This window comes from Ahaetulla prasina, chromosome 14 (genome assembly GCF_028640845.1).
Source record: "Ahaetulla prasina isolate Xishuangbanna chromosome 14, ASM2864084v1, whole genome shotgun sequence".
Taxonomy (NCBI): domain Eukaryota; kingdom Metazoa; phylum Chordata; class Lepidosauria; order Squamata; family Colubridae; genus Ahaetulla; species Ahaetulla prasina.
In genome coordinates this window covers 20,829,643-20,849,853 of record NC_080552.1, presented here as the reverse complement: position 1 = coordinate 20,849,853, position 20,211 = coordinate 20,829,643, and the positions used below count along the sequence as shown (strand labels likewise).

Below are 20,211 nucleotides of genomic sequence, written 5' to 3'. Positions count from 1 at the left end.
AGAATGGAGAGGCGATGTCAGCAAAAGGAAGGGAGGGGCAGGCCTGGATAAGTGCTGAGTCATGGAGTCACACCCCACGGCCTATATAAAGGATCTGCTTTCTGGCATTCCTTGAGTCAGGCAAAGTCTCATCTGGTTGCTGAAGTCACACCTTGGATTCCTTGGGTCAGAAGGAGTAGGCCCGAGTAATTCCAGTCCGTGGCTGACTTCCTCTGATGGCTGAGCCAAAGGAACACACGCCGTATGAGTGAGGCTTGTTTGTTCATTCCTAACGTCCTGTCCAGGCATGGGGCCAGGGCCAGGGGCTGGAGGCATGACAGCCTGTTCATCTTCATTGTCAGACTCAGAGTCTGATAGCAGACCCGGGACGAGACGGGAGGGGCCCGGCTGAGGAGAGGAGGGAGGATGAGGCACAACACTACCTCTGAACCTTCTCAGCTTCCATCCCTCATGAAGGTCCATGAGCTCAGCCCATCGCACTACAGTTCTGCTCTAGCATTCCCCCTGGACAACCCCTCCCCATTTCAAAAAATGTGCCATGTTGTCCAAATGCCATTTTCCTGCAGATTGCTTGGAAATACATCACATCCCTTTCAAGCAAGGCGGGAGGGGAGTGGGGGGAGAGTCCTTGTGTATTAACTGGCGGGAGTTTCAGATTCCCATAAAACTGTCAGTTTCCTACAATATATCAAGTAGTTTTATTTATTATGCTGACAAAATGTAAGCAGTAAATTAGATACCATCAGCTGTCTGTCTACCTGGAACCGGCAGGCAACACACCGGTGTCTGACTGAGCTACGTGGGCAGAATATTTGCAAGCACTTTCTTTTGCAAGAAATTAGAAGGGTCTCATTATCAGTCTCGCAGAACCTTCCCCGGGATGATAGTTTGCAGCGAAAGAAAGTGGCGGACTGTGATGCTGGCAGAGCTGAAGGGGTAGTTCACACGTCGCAGGGGGGAAAAAAGAAAAGAAAAGGAATTTGCAAGTAAAACGCCTCTGAACGGAGACCGGCCCTGTTCTGGGAAATTTCCAGCAAAGCTTCCCAGAGTTTTATTTTGGCTGGTGGGCTTCCTCAGGTGATCCATATTCTCAGAAAAGATAGGTGGCCTGGTTTGAATATGCAAATCCCCAGAACTTCAAGGATGACACAAAGGCCCCGGGGGGGGGGGGAAGGCATGAAATTTGGTCTTCTTGCTATCATGCTTCTTTGGTTATTAATGACACCATAGCCAGAGGAGATTCTCTCTTTCTCTCTCTCTTTCTCTCTCTCTTCTCTCTCTTCTCTCTCTCTCTCTCTTCCCTTCCCTTCTCTCTCTCTCTCTCTCTCCTCTCTTCTTTCTCTCTCTTCTCTCTCTCCTCTTCTCTCTCTCTCTCCTGTCTCCTCTCTTTCTCTCTCTCTCCTCTCTTCTCTCTCTCTCTCTCTCCTCTTCTCTCTCCCTGTTTCTTCCTTCCTCTCTCTCTCCTCTCTTCTCTCTCTCTTCCCTTCCCTTCTCTCTCTCTCTCTCTCCTCTCTTCTTTCTCTCTCCTCTCTTCTCTCTCTCTCTCTCTCTCTCACATACACACACTCTTTCATTCCTCTCCCTGTCTAGGTTTTGTTTTTTTAACATGTTGCAGTGTGCTGTCATTCCTTTCTTGTACCTGTCAATGCTGCTTCCTTGTTTTAGCTCGCAAAGGGTTGCAGCTGAATGTGGTGTTGGTGATTTTCAAGAGCCGTGATTGCGGCACAAGAAAGACATTGCAGTCTCACGCCACTAAATCTCCCAAATTTATACTTTTTTTTTTTTTTGCTTTCTAATAAAGCCTCCATTTCCCCCAAATACGAAACTGGGTATTGTAGCATTGACTGTGGCTTTATTTGAAGAGGCAAGCTTAGCACTGGAGCTGTTTACAGAAAACCCATTTGGACTGTGGTCCAGCTGGTTAGATCTTCTGATGAATCGAATGATGGAGTTCTCTAGCCCAGTTTCCACCCTCAACCCAGATGGCTTCCTCCCATAATAAGTTGGAGGATGGTGAGAAGAGGCTCACCCTTGGATGTCCCATCCGAGAGGTCTGCAGATATTGGCAACTTTAAGGTTCAAAGCGGACCATCTCTCAGAGATTTTTCTATCATCTGGGGCAGTGTTTCTACACCTTGGCACTTGAAGATGAGTGGACTTCAACTCCTAGAAGAGTAGACTTCAACTTCCAGAGTTCCCCAACCAACCTGTATGGGCTTCAACTCCTACAATTCCCCAGCAGCATGTATGGACCAACTCTTCTGGGAGTTGAAGTTCACACATGTTGGTTGGGGAACTCTGGGAGTTGATATCCCCCCATCTTCAAGCTACCAAGGTTGAGTGACACTGATCCTCTGTGCAGTGGCACAGTGGTTAGAGTGCAGTACTCCAGGTTACTTCTGCTGATCACCAGCTGCCAGCAGTTTGGCAGATCGAATCTCACCAGGCTCAAGGTCGACTCAGCCTTCCATCCTTCCAAGGTGGGTCAAATGAGGAGCCAGATTGTTGGGGGCAAGAGGCTGATTCTGTAAATCACTTAGAGAAGGCTCTAAAGCCCTGTAAAGCGATATATAAGTGCTATTGCCCTCCCTCCCTCCCATCCTCCCTTCCTTGCCATGGTGGCACAATAATTAGACTATTTCAGGCTAATTCTGCCCACTGCCAGTTCAATCCTGACCAGTTCAAAGTCGATTCAGCCTTCCATCCTTCCAAGGTGGGTAAAATGAGGACCCAGATTGTTGGGGGCAATAGGCTGACTCTGTAAACCACTTAGAAGGGGCTGTAAAAGGACTTTGAAGCGGTATATAAGTCTAAGTGCTATTGCTTTTCCTTTTCTCCTTCCTTCCTTCCTTCCTTCCTTCCTTCCTTCCTTCCTTCCTTCCTTCCTTCCTTCCTTCCTTCTTTCCTTCCTTCCTTGGTGGCATACTGGTTAGAATGCAATATTGCAGGCTAAATCTGCCGACTGCCAGCAGTTCGATCCTGAGCGACTCAAGGTTGACTCAGCCTTCCATCCTTCTGAGGTGGGTCAAATGAGGACCCAGATTGTTGGGACAAAAGGCTGACTCTGTAAAACTGTTTAGAAAGGGCTGTAAAGCATATGAAGTGGTATATAAGTCTTAAGTGCTACTGCTATTGCTATATCCAGCTGTCTTTTTTCTAGAAAGTATCACCCTAGGAGTTGCAAGTAAAAGTCATTCAACCTCTTCTTGGAATTGAAGGATGCTTCAGGAGGACAGGAGCAGGGAAGATTCTACTGGGGATTGTTAAAGAGGATGCTAACAAGTAATGCAAATTATTTACATTTCTAGAACTGAAAAAGTACAAGAGGTACGAAGTGGTCATGACAGCATATAACATTATTGGGGAAAGCCCTGCCAGCGCCCCTGTGGAAGTCTACGTTGGAGAAGCAGGTAAGCAGAAACCTGGAAGCATGCAAGATAACCATCTTGAGAACCTCGGAGAGGAGGAGAACAGGGAGCATGCTATACGTATAAATGAAAAGTATTAATACCAATAAATATCTGGTGTTAATCTGCTCAGGCCAGTATTGAGATTAATGGGGTGATGGTGGAAGAGAGAGATTTCAGGTGAAAGGGCTCCTGCTGTTGATTTTCCCCAATGATCATCAAGCATTGTGGAAGTTCTGAAGAGGTTGTGATCCACCAAGCCAGATGCAATCTTGTCCATCACCGATGGTGACCTTCAGGTATTAGATGTGGCAGCAGAGATTCTTCAGGCATTAATGAGGCTGCCAAAATATCGTTTTGTTCAGCCTGGTGGGTCACATCCTTTGCCTTCTCCCTATCTGGCCAGGTTCACATGTGGTTGTTGCAGAGGTGACATCTAGTTACCTTCCCAACCGGTTTGGAAGTGCACACGCAGAGGGTAAAAAACAGGTTTAAACCAGGGAGTAATGACGATCGGGCGGCTGGGCAGTGCCTCGCGCTGCCATCGCTACTGGTTTGGCGAAACTGGTCTGAACTGGGAGTATTTCACCCCTGGTTTGTTGGGTTTCTTGGTTTACAGAAGGGGTCTACTTTCATGGCTGTAGTTACAAGCTCATCTCTATCCTTTGAAGGGAGGCCCTCACAATAAATTCTACCTGCGCCTTCATCATTAATCCGCTCTCTCTTATATTTCACCAATCCTCTGTATTTAACACGGAAGATTTCATGTCAGGTTCTAGCACTACTTATGTTATATTTTCATTAAATTTCAAGACGTCTCAGGCCTCACCTCTTCCAAACCTTTTCATTCCAGACATTGAGGTAATGCTCTGTTACCGTCTTCCTAAACTCCATAAATTAATCAGCCCTTTTCTCAGTGGAACGATTTCTAAAACTTGGGGAAGCACTGTCAGAATTTCCTAATCGGTTCACCTTCCACTCGCCAAACCGTAGAGGTAGAATTCTACATGTTTCGAACGATGATCTACGCCGGGTTTTCTGGTGTAAACAGTATGAAAAGGAGTAGAGGACCGGCTCCTTTCGCTGGTCTTCTTAGAAAAGGGATCTCCAACCTTGGAAACTTTAAGACTTGTGGACTTCAACTCCCAGAATCCCTCAGCCAGCAATTCTGGGAGTTGAAGTCACAAGTCTTAAAGTTACTAAGGTTGGAGACCCCTGTCTTAGAAGGCCTTTCCAACAGATGAAAGGTGAAGAAAGGACTTCTGTTGAGGTTCTGAAGAAATCATAAGGAACTTTGCCCAGTAGTGGTATTCATCCGGTTCTATCCGGTTCAGCCAAACCAGTAGCGGCGGCTGCGCGAGGCTCCACCCACCCACCCACCTGGATGTCATCACGTCCCGTTTTTGACACTCCGTGCATGCACGGAAGGCTCTGCGCATTTGCAGAGGTGGAATGCGCTCACATTTGTGAACCAGTAACGAAGGTAAGTGAATACCACTCCTGGCTTTGACTCCAGCTTCCGTGATGGAAAGGGGCAGAGAAATAGAGAACTGACCCTCCCTGTGAATTGACTTGCCTACCTGAACTGTCTTAACTGCTACCTTACAGGGATTGTGCTGAAAAGGCAACTTCTTGCATGAGTCTGTTTTGGTTAGGCAAAAAGAGGAAGCCGTTCCAATAAACACAACAGGAGCTCGGGGAGAGAGCTAGAAAGGAACAATTGATCTCTGCCCAACTCAGCCCAGCTCCTGAGTTCACTTCCTCTGTCTTCGTTTTGAACGAGCCGAAAGCAAATACGTTCTCCTCCCATGGACTGTAATTATTTGCTTCCCTATTGCTGGCAGTCCCACGTGGCTCCAGAAACCGTCTCAGGCTATCATCTCCCCTGACTTGTTCTCCTACCTAGGAGCCTTTGACATCAATTGTTTGTTGGCTTTCTTCAAATAAGGCCTATTTTTTCCTTCTTGTCAGCAAGCCCGATGAGAAAGGCAGGGGACAAATGAAATAAATAAATTGCAGGAGGGTTGCATTTCAGGACAGTGCCCAGGAAATAATGTCTCCTGATTTCCCCAGAGGGTCAAGATGGCTACGAAGGAATGGAAAGTGGTCCAAGGACATCTGCCAGCAGTCTAGATAATGAATGCCAGTGCGGGATTCTCGGGGAAAGTCGAGGGGAAGGAGGAAACTCATTTAGGGAAAGAAGAAGGAGTAGAAAAAACAACAATTGTCTTCTGTGCCTCGGTTCCATTTTAACCTTTTCTAAACAAAAGCTTGCCCGATCCCCTTCTGCAGGTCGCAAGGTGCAGCATGCTTAGATTTTATAGCGCCTTGGCTTCCGACAGCATTATGCACATCAGAATGAATGTCAGCGTGTGTTCAGCATCTACAGGGAACACCTTAAACCAGGGGTGTCCAACAAGGGTGGCGCTGCTGGGGGTTCGCAGAGAGAACCTCTAGCTAAGATTCTGTGCAGTTTGGAGAACCCCCAAATCCCACTCCTGGCTGGCCCCACCCACCACCCCAACCTGCCCCTCCCAGGAGTCCCCACGTGGCCCGTTTTGGATGCAGGTAAGTGCAGGGCACGCACAAAGGCTCAGGGAGGGTGAAAAATGGGCCTACTGGAAGTTTGGGCCCATTTCCAGCCTCCAGAGGCCCTCCAGAGCCTGGAAAGGCCATTTTCGCCCTCCCGGAGGCTCGAGGAAAACCTCCAGAGCCCAAGGAGGGCAAAAATGCCTCGCCCCGCCATGGTGCAGGAGGCCGACTAGGCCACACCCACCATGGCCCCGCCCACCCAGCAACTGGGCAGACAATTTTTGAAGCCCACCCCTGTTGTCCAACCTTAGCAACTTTAAGACCTGTGGACTTCAACTCCTAGAATTCCCCAGCCAGCCATGGTGGCTGGAGCATCCTGGGTGTTGGTCCACAGGTCTTAAAAGTTGCCACGGTTGGACATCCCTGCCTTAAACAAATGCATCTTTTCCCCCAAGACCTGATAGTAGCTACCAAGGGCAGCTGCGTGACCCTGGGGTATCTGCAGCTCCTTAAAGCCCTTCAATGTCCACCAGGGTTATTGAGAGCGAAGAAGGTTTGCGAAGTCCACTCTCTTTTCCCAGACCAATTCGCCGGTCCGCAATCTTAAAACTTGCCCCCACCAAAAAATACTTTCTCATCGAGACATTTGTTGGAGCGTTTTATCTGCTACCCTTAATTCCCCACCGATAAGATTGGAAATGCAAAGAAATCATTTGCTTTGGTCGGGCTGCTGGAGCAGCTGAGTGCTTCATTAAAAGCTCATTGAGCTGTTAATATGACTCATAAGCACCGCTCAGCATGATTCCAACATGTTATATGGCGGGGGATGGGTGGGTGGGTACAGCTCCTTGTTTAATTCTTGGTTAAGCACTTGGATTTCTGGTGTTGTGAAGCTAGAAGATGCCGTGTGCTCATCTATTTATTTTATTTATTTATTTTTATTTATTTATTTTGTCACAACAATATATGTAAGTATCATAGAGAAAGGTTATATAGTATATAAACACATATATGAGTAAATATTAGGAGGTATAAGCATATATATATATAGGAAGAAGAAAAGAAAAAACAATAGGACAGGAATGGTAGGCACGTTTGTGCGCTTATGCACGCCCCTTATGGTCCTCTTAGGAATGGGGTGAGGTCAATAGTAGAAAGTTTTAGGATAAAGCTTTTAGGATTATGGGAAGAGACCACAGAGTCAGGTAAAGTATTCCAAGCACTGATGATTCTGTTACAGAAGTCATATTTTCTGCAATCTAGATTGAAGCGGTTGACATTAAGTTTAAATCTATTGGTTGCTCTTGTATTATTGCAATTAAAGCTGAAGTAGTCTTTGACAGGAAGGACATTACAATAGATGATTCTATGAGTTAAACTTAGGTCTTGTCGAAGGCGACGGAGTTCCAAGTTTTCTAAGCCTAGGATTTCAAGTCTGGTGGGATAAGGTATTTTGTTGTTTACAGAGGAGTGGAGAACTCTTCTTGTAAAATATTTCTGGACACATTCAATTAATTGTATTGATGTCAGAGATATGGTGAGGGTCTCCACCTGGGTGCCGGGGAGGGCAAAAACTATTTTTTCCCCTTGTTTTCCTCTTCAAAATCTTGGTGCATCTTATACTCTGATGCATCCTATAGTCTCAAAAATACAATAATTGCACTGATTCTGACAGCTCACACTTGTTCGGGGGTGGCACCATTTTAATCTCCGAAAATATGCTGACCTGAAGTTTTATGGAGTCCACCACACCTTGGAAAATCAGAGGGGCTGGAGAAAGCTGTGCCTTCTTGTTTACGCACCGAAGAATGATGTTCCTGAACATGGGTGGAGCGTAGATACATTATGCTTTATAAAAGCCAGCTATTCCAAGCTGTAGTTCAGCAAGGCTAGGAGAACCATAGCTGGTTCATCCCTTGGATGTGGGGCATTGCTGTTCTAAACCACATTCAAGGGTCCTTGAGTGGCTCAGACTGGTAAGACAGTCTGTTATTAACAGCAGCTGCTTGCAATTACTGCAGGTTCAAGTCCCACCAGGCCCAAAGTTGACTCAGCCTTCCATCCTTTATAAGGTAGGTAAAATGAGGACCCAGATTGTTGGGGGCAATAAGTTGACTTTGTATATAATATACAAATGGATGAAGACTATTGCTTAACACAGTGTAAGCCGCCCTGAGTCTTCGGAGAAGGGCGGGATATAAATGCAAATAAATAAAATAAATAATAAGAAGGGGGAAAGAGAGAGGAGGGAGGGAGAAAGAGAGAGGGAAGGGGGGAGGGAGAAAGAGAGAGAGAAGGGGGAGGGAGAAAGAGAGAGAGAGGGAGGGAAGAAGGTTGACTCAGCCTTCCATCCTTTATAAGGTAGGTAAAATGAGGACCCAGATTGTTGGGGGCAATAAGTTGACTTTGTATATAATATACAAATAGATGAAGACTATTGCTTGACACAGTGTAAGCCGCCCTGAGTCTTCGGAGAAGGGCGGGATATAAATGCAAATTAAAAAAAAATACCAAAGAGCATTATGTCTATAAATGCAAAAGAACCAGGAACACCCGCTGAGTTCAAAGCACTGAAGAATTTATTATTGCTACCTATACACAAGAATCTTGTCAACTAACAGTCAAAGCTAAATTGGCACTCGTAGATAAGGGTCACCTTATTTGGCCATGTAATGAAAGGGAAAGGACTCACTGGAGAAGAGCCTCATGCTGGGAACGATGGAGGGCAAAAGAAGAAGGGGACGGCAGAGAAGGAGGTGGCTGGATAGAGTCCCTGAAGTAGTCGGCGTGAGCTTAAATGGACTCCAGGGGATTGTAGAGGACAGGAAGGCCTGGAGGAATGTTGTCCATGGGGTCACAATGGGTTGGACACAACTTCGCAACTAACAACAAGGGTCGACAGAATTCACAGGGAGCCGGATTTGGACATTGGCAACGCAATGACTCCAAACCGATAGCACATTTAACCCCGCCTTCCAGCTCAGCCTGCTCCTCTACAGTAAGCCATCATCTTACTCGATCCAAGAGGTCAGCGTCCACCAGGACCACCCCGCTGTTCTTCGAGCAACCCCAGAAATGTTTCCAAAGATTCTGCTGCCTGGAAAAGAGAAATGAGCAGCTCTTCCCTCATCGAGTTCAGCAGCACGTAGACCCAAGAACCCCCCCCCCCTCCATCTTTTCTGAAGACCTGGTTGATGATGAAAAGCGAGCATCAGCCTTTTAGCTAACCAAACAGCTGGAGCACATCTGAGCTGAGAAGCGCAAGAATAAGCATATAAAAAGATGGGCTTGCGCTGTAGGCACCCAAACGGTAGGATCGATGAGTTTCTTGTTGAAAATCAGCCCTTAATTCATCTCACTTTCTTTGAATCATTCATCCATCGATGAGCCTCCAGCTGTCAATCAAGTCGGCAAAGAGGAAAAGAAGCAATTTCCTCTCCCACTTGTGTAACCCTTTCCCCACCACCACCATCACATCCCTCCAGGGGGGATGCGGATTGTCTCTTTTCTATCCTCCCACAAAAGATTTCAGGGAATTAAAAGTTATTTAAGAAAATCCATATGGAGGCTTTTTTTTCCGCCATTGACTGAGAGAGAGAAAAAAAAAACCAGGACGCGCCAGCAATCTATTCTGTGGGGTGGGGGAGCCGGGCTCTTAAAACCAACATTAAAGAGTCAGGTTCATTTCTTGGGTTTGTGCAAAGATTTTTTTTTTTTTTAAAAAAGGGCAGAGGGTGCTTTTGTGCCATACTCAGAGAAAAGAAGGGCTAGAGGGGGGGATTTTGTATATTTGGGGAGGAGGGGGGCTGAGTGGGGTTTTTTTTCCCCTTGTGCATCAAATACATCTGTCATTTTCAGTATCTGTAGGTGGGTACTGTCAGTGTATACCCCAAGGTCTCTTAGCTCGAGAAATCATAAAATAATAGACATTTAATTAGCATCATCCCTGTCATTTAATCCTTCCCTTCTCCCCTTATCTCTTCCTTCCCTCCCACCCTCTTTCCTTCTTTCTTTCTTTCCTTCCTTCCTTCCTTTCTCCTTTCCTTCCTTCCTTCCTTTCTTTCCTTCCTTCCTCCCTCTCTCTTCCTTTCTCCTTCCTTCCTTCCCACCCTCCCTTTTTCCTTCTTTCCTTCTTTCTTTCTTTTTTCTTCTTCCTTCCTTCCTTCCTTCCTTCCTTCCTTCCTTCCTTCCTTCCTTCCTCCCTCCCTCTCTCCCTCCTTTCTTCCTTCCTTCTTTCCTTCCCTCCCTTTTTCCTTCTTCCCTTCTTTCTTTCTTTTTTCTTTCTTTCTTTCCTTCCTTCCTTCCTTCCTTCCTTCCTTCCTTCCTTCCTTTCCTTCCTTCCTTCCTTTCTTTCTTTCCTTCTTCCTTCCTCCCTTCCACCCTTCCTCCCTCCCTTTCTCCTCCCTCCCTCCCTTTCTTCTTCCTCCCTTCCTTCCCTCCCTCTGTCCCTCTCCCCCCTCCAAAATGTCTATGCTTTTTGCATTTTGCTTTTTAAACGTTTATCCCTACCCTGCAAAGGGACAACATGTAACACCCAAGGTTTTTTCTTTTTTTTAATTTTCATTTTGCAAGCTTTATTTCAAAAAGAACAAAAAGTATATCTAGACCAAACCAGGGTTAACGGTAGGGTTAATGACTTGTTATGAACGCGTCCTATTGTTTTCTTTGTATTTCTCTGTATTTTGTCGGAGTTTTGTATATTTAATATGGTCAATTGATTTCACAAGGTATCTCTATCTATCTATCTATCTATCTATCTATCTATCTATCTATCTATCTATCTATCTATGTTTTGGATGGCCAATGCCGTTGCTCCAATTCTTCCCAGTTAGTTTCATGGAATTGTTTCTTTTTTCCGCTTTTCTCTGCCCCCTCCCCCCCAATTCTCCCTCCCCCCCCCCTTTTGGGTGTGTGATTCTGTCGTTTAATGGAGCGGTAAATAAGAATTTCTGATAATGAGCTCAAGCATCTGTCACAACAACCTGGTGCTGGTTATTAACATTTCCATTAACGGCAGGGTGGGCAGCAGTAATAAGGAAGCCGCACAGTTAGAACAAAATAAATAGTTGGTGTCAGGCAGAGAGTGGGTGTTAATTACTATTTTATTTTATAACCCCGGAGAGGAATAGAGGAGGAAATATATAAATATATAATAATAACGTGCCTTATGAAGGTCAGAGCCTGTAAAGGAAGTAGCCACCGGAGGGGGGAGATAATTGGACGTAGCAAATGGTTCGTGATTTCTATTTGTGGGGCACTGAAGGGGCATCGAGCAAGCAGAGTTGTGGACGGAAGTGGTTGGCATCCCCTTTGCAGGCCAGGAAGGGTTTGCGTTTGCCTCTCTTAGCTGCCTTGGAGGAGTGGGTGGCCTCTGGTTATCTATGCTCTAATCAGTTTGGGGTACCAAAGGCATGCATCAGGGAAGGGAAGGGAAGGGGGAAGGAGGGAGGGAGGGAGGATAGAAGGGAGGGAGGGAGGGAGATGGGAATGAAAAGGAGGGAGGGAGGCAGGAAGGAGAATGGGAGGAAAGGAGGGAGGGAGGGAGGGAGGAGGAGGAAGGAAGGAAGGAAGGAAGGAAGGAAGGAAGGAAGGAAGGAAGGAAGGAAGATAAAAGGGGAAAAGGAAAGAAGGAAGAGAGATGGGAAGGAGAAGGAGGGAGGCAGGGAAGGGGAATGGGAGGGAAAATGGAAGGGAGGGAGGGAGGGAGGGAGAGAGGGAGGAAGGAAGGAAGGAAGGAAGGAAGGAAGGAAGGAAGGAAGGAAGGAAGGAAGGAAGTTGGGAATGAGAAGGAGGGAGGCAGGGAAGGAAGGAGAGAAAATGGAAGGAAGTAAAGGAAGGAAGGAAGGAAGATAAAAGGGAAAAGGAAAGAAGGAAGAGAGATGGGAAGGAGAAGGAGGGAGGCAGGGAAGGGAATGGGAGGGAAAATGGAAGGAGGGAGGGAGGAGGGAGAGAGGAGGAAGGAAGGAAGGAAGGAAGGAAGGAAGGAAGGAAGGAAGGAAGGAAGGAAGGAAGTTGGGAATGAGAAGGAGGGAGGCAGGGAAGGGGAAGGGGAGAGAAAATGGAAGGAAGTAAAGGAAGGAAGGAAGGAAGATAAAAGGGGAAAAGGAAAGAAGGAAGGGAGATGGGAATGAGAAGAAAGGAGGCAGGGAAGGAGAATAGGAGGGAAAAAGGAAGGAAGGAAGGAAGGAAGGAAGGAAGGAAGGAAGGAAGGAAGGAAGGAAGATAAAAGGGGGAAAGGAAAGGAGGGAGGGAGCATATTGGAAAGTGAATGGAAATATCTGACCAATGAATTTGGGAATGAAGGCTGTCCCAGGATAATGTTGCAGCATCCAATCGGACTCAATCTCTGGGACCAGAGGTTTGTTCTTCCAAGCTTTTGGACTCATGCTGGAGCCCATCATTTTATTTATTTTATTTATTTATTTTGTCACAACAATATATGTAACTATCATACAGAAAGGTTATATAGTATATAAAGGGATAGAAGAAAAGAAAAACAATATGGAACTTCTCGCTCTCCAGAATGTGTTCCCTGAGAATGGGCTCCAGCACGAGTCCGAAAGCTTGGACGAACAAACCTCCAGTCCCAGAGGCCTCCAAAGGAATCCGTTTGTTGGATCCCGCAACAAATAAATTCCTTTGGAGTTGGGAGCAGAAACCCTAAAGCTGATGTTGCAGGCAGCAACAGTCCTTGAGAACTTCTACACATCTGCTGAAGTTGGTTGGGGGGAGGTGGGGCTTAGGAGAAAGCTGGGCTTTTCAATTTTAGTGGCTAATCTAGGCAGTCAAAATAACATGCATTTATGTATCCTACTTACATCCCTCCATTCAATTCTAGCAGATAATTAAGAGGCCTAAAATGCCAATCAAATTAAATCCCCCACTTGGATCAAGCTTTCCAAATGCCAGTTTACAGGAAAAAAATGTTCACGTCGCTTCGACAAAGCGTTTGCCAGCCCTCAAGAGAAGAGAGCTTCACTGTTGGGGATGTGTGTGTGTGTGTGTGTGTGTGTGTGTGTGTGTGTTTTCCTCTGACAACGGACTCTGGAAAGAATTCATCTCCCATTTGTCTTCTTCTGGTTTTAAAAACATTGGGGGGCACTTTCACGAAGGAAATGAGGCAGTGTTTCCCAAACTGATGACTAAGAGGAACATCAACAGTTGGGTTTCAGTCTCTGCTTTCTTGGTGATGTGCAGAAGAAGGAAGAAAGGGAGGGAGGAAGAGGGAGCGAGGGAGGGAGAGAGGATGGAAGAGAGGGAAGGAAGGAGAGAGGGAGAAAGGGAGGGAGGGAGGGAGGGAGGGAAGGAAGGAAGGAAGGAAGGAAGGAGGGAAGGAAGGAAGGAAGGAAGGAAGGAAGGAAGGAAGGAAGGAAAAGGGGAGGGAGGAAAGACTGAGAAGGAGGAAGGGAGGAAGGAGGGAGGATGGAAGGGGAAGGGATGGAGGAGGGAAGTGGAGAGAAGAAAAGAAGGAAGGAGGGAAGGAGGGAGAGAGGGAGGGAGAAAGGAAGGAAAAAGGGAGGGAGGGAAGACTGAGAAGGAGGGAGGAAAGAAGGAAGGAAGGATGGATGGATATTGGAAAATTGACAAAAGAATTTGGCAAAGGAATTCCTTTGGAGGTGTGAGTTTTCTAGAGAAGGTACCAAGGACAGCAGCAAAACTTGAGCAATCTCATGCAGGCCAATCGTTCCATCTAGCGAGACCATCTTCTTCCTTCGGGCTTTGGTGTCAGCAGAATCAACGCCTCCCCCTCCTCCTGCTCCTCCTCCCAATCTCTTCTCTCGTCTTTCTTTCTCAAGCTCCCGCAATGCCTCCCCAGAACATCCACATCAGTGCCGTGTCTGCAAGCCAGCTGGAGATCACCTGGGACCCTCCTCCCGTGGACAGCCAGAATGGAAACATTCAAGGCTACAAGGTAAGTCAGGGCGGAAACGCCCCTCAGAGATTAGACCTGGGTGTGTTTTTTGGACTCTTTGAGCAAGACAAAAACACAGATTTCCCAAGCCCACCTTGTTTCCACAAACTTGATGTTCTGTCCCGCTCGCCTCAGTCCGAGCGATGGCTTAATTAGCCGGCACTATCAGCTCTGGCAGCAAACTAGTGAGCGTCTGCCAAGTGTCTCTGTTATCTCCCTTGATGCCGATGAGTCAACAAACAGTACTTCAGCTTTAGTCAAGCAGTTGATTTGCCTGCTACGAAGAGGCATAGCAGCCCTTGCTGCTTTTATATCCTGTGGGGTGTGGCTCCATGACTCAGCACTTCCTAGGCCACCTGCTTCTGTTGTTCCCGCCTCTCCTGCCTACGAAACCTAGGGTCCCACCAAGCCTGATTGCCATCAGCTGGGTCTGAAGGCATGGCCTGGGGGGGAAGAATCAGGGGACGGAGGCCTTGTTATCTCCTCCACCTGGCCTGCCTCTGGCTCCTGGAGCTGAGCCAGGGAAGCCGGTGCTCCCGAGGTAAGTCCTGATGGCCCTTCCCCCTCACTTTCCAAGTCACTTTCTGGCAGGGGGCCCAGCTTGGGGGGACGCAGACACAACACTTTAACTATTTGATTATTCAACTGTGTCATTTTTAATTCTTCCTTCTGGCCCTCCTCTCTTAGGGTCTTACCAATCTTAGTAAGTTAGAAAGGCAGCAGATTGCAAACCTACAACAAACAACTAAAGAATCCGCATCGATACAACCGTGCCAACTGAGAATGGCTTTTTCCAACTTGGGGAAGCCCAGTTCCCAAACTGCAGAGGGTCCGTCGCCTGAGGATGATGGGAATTGAAGCCTATCACAGTTGGACTCCCTCTTCTCTTAACTCGAAGACTTCCTTACTCAAGCGGATCCCATAAAAATAGAGTCCCAATGAACTCTACACTCTTAAAAAGTTGAGAACATTAGTCCTGATGCTTTCATGAAGAGGTTACCCTCAGGAAACAGAGTTACTACTGCACTTCCATACTATGGATGGGATTCAGGAGGCCACGGACAGTTCTAAACACAGCCTAGCCGCAGATCATAGAGCAGGGATCTCCACACTTGGCAACTTTTAAGACTTGTGGACTTCAACTGGCTGGAGCATTCTGGGAGTTGAAGTCCACAAGTCTTAAAAGTTGCCAAGTCAGGAGTCTCACCCAGAATTCTTCCCAGAAACCAACTAGAAGCCGTTGGCCACAAATAAAGAATACTTTAATGGCCAGAAAATCCTTGGCAGTCCCACATCTATTATTATTCATTTTCAGGGACCTTTCAAAATTGCCAAGTGTCAAATATGCAAATGCAATCCAATCTGGGTATTGCCAGAGTAATTACTCAAAGCCAATTTCTCCTCCTCCTCCTCCTCCTCCTCCTCTTCCTTAGGAAGGCTGGTGTTAAAATTCTAGGCCAAGTCGGAGAAAAATGCACCAGGTGATTGTTACCAGCTAGAAGTCTGGTGGCTGTCCCAGATCCAAAAATCTCCTCCAAAGAATAAATGTAACCAACGATTGGCTTCTAAAACTCTGAAACGCTATTCTCCTGAACACTCTTGGAGCTTGGCCAACATCCATTGCCTGGTGCAGCTTCCACCTGTGCTAGTCTCAGAAACTGGCAATACTTCATGGGCAGAAACAGCTACCGGCTGTGACAATCTGTATACCTTCTCTTCTGTTTAGTCCAAATTCTTCTGATCTCTCGGCTTGTAAACACCAAAGCAGATTCTTGACCGGACAGTGAGGTCAGGTCCCTGGTGAGCTTTGGGTGGACTTGGTAAATCATTACACTGTTGTGAACCTAGGCTCACTTAGGCATAAAAGACACACTTAGTCTGAAACAAACCTATTTTATTATAACCGCCGGGAATTAATTCATTCCCAGCTTAGTCCAAATTAATTCCAAAACAAGTCCTTCAGAAAAAGTCCTTCGGCCTTATCACAAACCTTTGTCTGTTTTGGCACACTTTTCTTGGCAAAGCCACACGAAGTTCAGAAACAAGAGATGCAGACTCAAAACAGATGTAGCAATGTTGCCTTCCTACAAAGAGCCCAACAGCCGTTGCTGCTCTTTTAAGCCTTATGGGAGGGGCCAATCATCTCCTGGCCTTACTCCCAAGTCTTCCTTTTTGCTTTAGCTTCTCTTGCCTTCTGGCAGCTCCTTGCATGCATACACTAGGAACAGGCTCCTCCTGTTCCTCTGCCTCCCTGCTGTCCACCTCTGGAGGCTCCAGAGTCCGTGCATCACTCCCAGATGGCCCTGGCCACATCTCTGCCTCCGACGCAGAGCCCTCGTCCGGGCCTTCCCCTGATTCCAGAACTGGCCTATGGTCCTCCACAGCCTCCTCACTGTCTGACTCCACTGCTAGCTCTGCAGGCTGCTGGCGGACCACAATATACACTCAGAAGTGGCTCTCCACTGTCAAACACGGTGATCTGAGAGGCAATTATGGGAAAGTGGATTTGGGGGTTTCTAAATCACTTGTTGGCATGTTAATAACTTGGCTGAGTAAACCCAGCTGCAGGAATTGCCTGCTAGATCTAAAGCAGGATTGTCGAACTCAAGGCCCAGCAGCCGGATTCGGCCCACAAGATGCTTAGATCTGGCCCGTGGGGCCGCCCTGGAAACAGCGAAGGACCGGACCCATGGAGCTTCTGCCAGTGAAAATGGAGCTCAGGGAGGTTGTGCAAGGGCCACCTGGACTCTGTGTTTGGCTACGACGGCCTCTTGCAGCCCTCTGCCAGTAGAAACAGAGGTGTTCTGTCTCCGTCCTCACTTTGGAGTAACGAGCTGGCCTACAGCCAGTGGTTACATGGCTCCTATCAGTCCTGGGCGAGAAGACGCAGCTACCTGCCAAAAAGTTCAAATAGATTAAGACTTCAGCTCACTTCGATACGGTTCAGCTAATTTGCTTCTTGTAGAAGTGAGAGCAGTCCCAAAGCTCCTTATATATCCTGTGGGGTGGGGCTCCTGCCCCACCCTTCCCTTTGATGACGCCGCCTCTCTAATCTTCTGAAGCGCGGGTCAGTCCAGGCTTGATTAGTATGGTTATCAGCTGGGTCTGTAGGCGTAGCCTGAGGAAGGGAGGAATCAGGGGATGTCAGCCTCATTACGTCCTCCGACTGGCCTGGTTCTGGCTCCTGGAGCCGGGCCAAAGGAATAGGTGCTCCTGAGGTAAGCCTTACCTGCCCTTCCCCCTCACTCTCGGAGTCACTTTCGGGCATGGGGCCAGGTTCGGGGGCTGGAGCCACAACAAGAGGCCTGGGGAGGCTGCACACTCTATTTTCACTGGCAGAGGGCTGCAGAAGTCCGTCACGGTAGAAAACGGAGCCTCAATGAGTGGCGTTGAGCTGGCCATGCCCACCCTGGCCATGCCACCCGACTACTGCCCCCCCCCCCGAGATCAAACATTGCCCCGATTCAGCCCTCGTTGAAATCGAGTTTGACACCCCTGACCTACAGCACTTCTCAGGTGTGCTGCAGCTCCAGCTCCCAACATTCCCTGCCACTGAACCAACAGGTATCAAGCTGGTTGAGAATGGGAATTAGAAATGATGTCATGGGAACTTGAAGGATAGACTATTGGGCTTATCTCTCTCTCTTTTTTTCTCCCTCCCCCAAACTAGGTTTATTATTGGGAGAAAGACGGGCAGAATGACACTGAAAAAGTGAAGGTTCTCTTCCTACCGGATACCAGCATCCGGCTCAAAAACCTGACCAGTTTCTCCAAGTACCTGGTCTGTATTTCTGCTTTTAACGCAGCAGGAGATGGACCCAAGACAAGCCCTGCGGAAGGAAGGACACTCCAGGCAGGTAAGCACAAGATGGATCCTGGCACAGAGAAGGTGCCATGCTTTGCACTTTTAATAGAATAGAATAGAATAGAATAGAATAGAATAGAATAGAATAGAATAGAATAGAATAGAATAGAATAGAATAGAATAGAATAGAATAGAATAGAATTTTTTATTGGCCAAGTGTGATTGGACACACAAGGAATTTGTCTTGGTGCATACGCTCTCAGTGTACATAAAAGAAAAGATGCTTTCATCAAGAATCATAAGGTACAACACTTAATGATAGTCATGGGGTACAAATAAGCAATCAGGAAATAATCAATATCGATATAAATCGTAAGGATACCAGCAACAAAGTTACAGTCATAGATGGGAGGAGATGGGTGATGGGAACGATGAGAAGATTATTAGTAGGGCAGACTTAGTAAATAATTTAACAGTGTTGAGGGAATTATTTGTTTAGCAGAGTGATGGCGTTCGGGAAGAAACTGTTCTTGTGTCTAGTTGTTCTGGTGTGCAGTGCTCTGTAGCGTTGTTTTGAGGGTAGGAGTTGAAACAGTTTATGTCCGGGATGCGAGGGGTCTGTAGATATTTTCACAGCCCTCTTTTTTGACTCATGCAGTATTCAGGTCCTCCATGGAAAGCTGGTTGGTAGCAATTAACTCAATATCTGTAGAGATTCTCAGTCATGGTTGCCCCAGAGGTGCTTTTTCAGGAGGCAACTGGACTTTCTTAGTTGTTTGTTTGTTTTTTGAAGACGTTTCACTTCTCATCCAAGAAGCTTCTTCAGCTCTGGCAGGATAGTGGGGAATGGAAGGATTTATATTCCTTGCAGACTGCTGGTCATTTGAATCCATTTAGAAAGCCGTTGAGGCCACTTGGAGGTTTATTTGTGTCTTCAGGGTCACCTGAGTGGGGCTCCTGGTTCCTGTAGTCTGCAATTTTTTTTCCTCTGGAAATCCATCCTACTCCCACACCATTCAAAGAGTGCTCATCCCAAATTTCATAGCTAAAAGTCTGTAGAGATTCTCAGTCACGCAGGTCACGGTTGTCCGAAAGGTGCTTTTTCAGGAGGCAACTGAACTTTCTTGTTTTTGAAGATGTTGAGATGAGAAGCGAAACATTTTCCAAAGATTTTAACTCGATGGTTGGGGCTCCTGCACCGCTGCACGGTGCGTTTGAACCACGGCTCTCGTTAAACTAAGCAATCTGGGTTCACATTGCAGTGATAAACCATGATTTACAAATCAGGATGGCTATCTGAGGAGCTTCCTAACCCCAACTGATCAAACATCCAGACAGAAAAATAGAAGAGATCTTTTTTGTTGCAAGCCTTGGTGCTGATCTTGAAGCGGATGCCGTCATAAATGAATCCAGGTTGTGTGGTGCAGGGCAACATTTGTGATCCCTCTGACACCAAGCCTGCCTTGATCTCTTCCAGCTCCAGGTGTCCCCAGTTTCTTGATCTTCTCCGAAATCACATGCTCGGCACTTAACGTGTCTTGGGGAGAGCCAACGGCCGCCAATGGGATCCTGCAGGGTTATCGGGTGATCTATGAACCTTTGGCTCCAGTTCAAGGTAAGAAAACCCCAAGAAGGATCGGTTAGTCTCGGGAAGTGGGCAATCTGTCACGGCGATGCGGTTGATCTTTTTACCCTCCTGTTCATGTTCTGTTTTTTCTTTTGGCAAAGACTAATTTGAGTTGACTTGGGATACGTGGCTCAGTGGCTAAGACGCTGAGCTAGTCGATCAGAAGGTTGGCAGTTCAGCGGTTTAAATCCCTAGTGCTGCCGTGTAACGGGGTGAGCTCCCGTGACTTGTCCCAGCTTCTGCCAACCTAGCAGTTCGAAAGCAGGTAAAAAATGCAAGTAGAAAAACAGGGACCACCTTTGGTGGGAAGGTAGCAGCGTTCTGTGCGCCTTAGGATTTTGGAGTTTTTCCCCCCGTTATCAAAATGGTTATTTTATATTTCCCCACAACAGTCTGCTTCTGATACAGAAGCACCCCTCAGAAAAAGGGGGGAAAAACCAACACAGTTCTAGGCTGCATAAACAGAGGGATAGAATCAAGATTACGTGAAGTGTTAATACCACTTTATAATGCCTTGGTAAGGCCACACTTGGAATATTGCATCCAGTTTTGGTTGCCGTGATGTAAAAAAGATGTGGAGACTCTAGAAAGAGTGCAGAGAAGAGCAGCAAAGAGAATTAGGGGACTGGAGTCTAAAACATATGAAGAACGGTTGCAGGAACTGGGTATGTCTAGTTTAATGAAAAGAAGGACCATGATAGCAGTCTTCCAGTATCTCAGGGGTTGCCACAAAGAAGAGGGAGTCAAGCCATTCTCCAAAGCACCTGAGGGCAGGACAAAAAGCAATGGGTGGAAACTAATCAAGGAGAGAAGCAACTTAGAACTAAGGAGAAATTTCCTGACATTTAGAACAATTAATCAGTGGAACTACCTGCCTCCAGAAGTTGTGAATGCTCCAACACTGGAAGTTTTTAAGAAGATGTTGGAT

The 20,211-nt window shown here is 46.9% G+C and overlaps 1 protein-coding gene across 4 annotated transcripts in view; it reads left to right on the top strand.

Moving 5' to 3' along the window:
• The window catches only part of SDK1 (sidekick cell adhesion molecule 1), a 503,056-nt gene that overhangs the window by 447,784 nt on the left and 35,061 nt on the right, over positions 1 to 20,211 (top strand). For all 4 annotated transcript variants that reach the window (XM_058157083.1, XM_058157082.1, XM_058157085.1 and 1 more), the window contains 4 exons: positions 3,309 to 3,410; positions 13,736 to 13,851; positions 17,522 to 17,708; positions 19,134 to 19,271. In XM_058157083.1, coding sequence (XP_058013066.1) covers positions 3,309 to 3,410; positions 13,736 to 13,851; positions 17,522 to 17,708; positions 19,134 to 19,271 — 543 coding nt within the window. The remainder of the gene's footprint in view (positions 1 to 3,308; positions 3,411 to 13,735; positions 13,852 to 17,521; positions 17,709 to 19,133; positions 19,272 to 20,211) is intronic.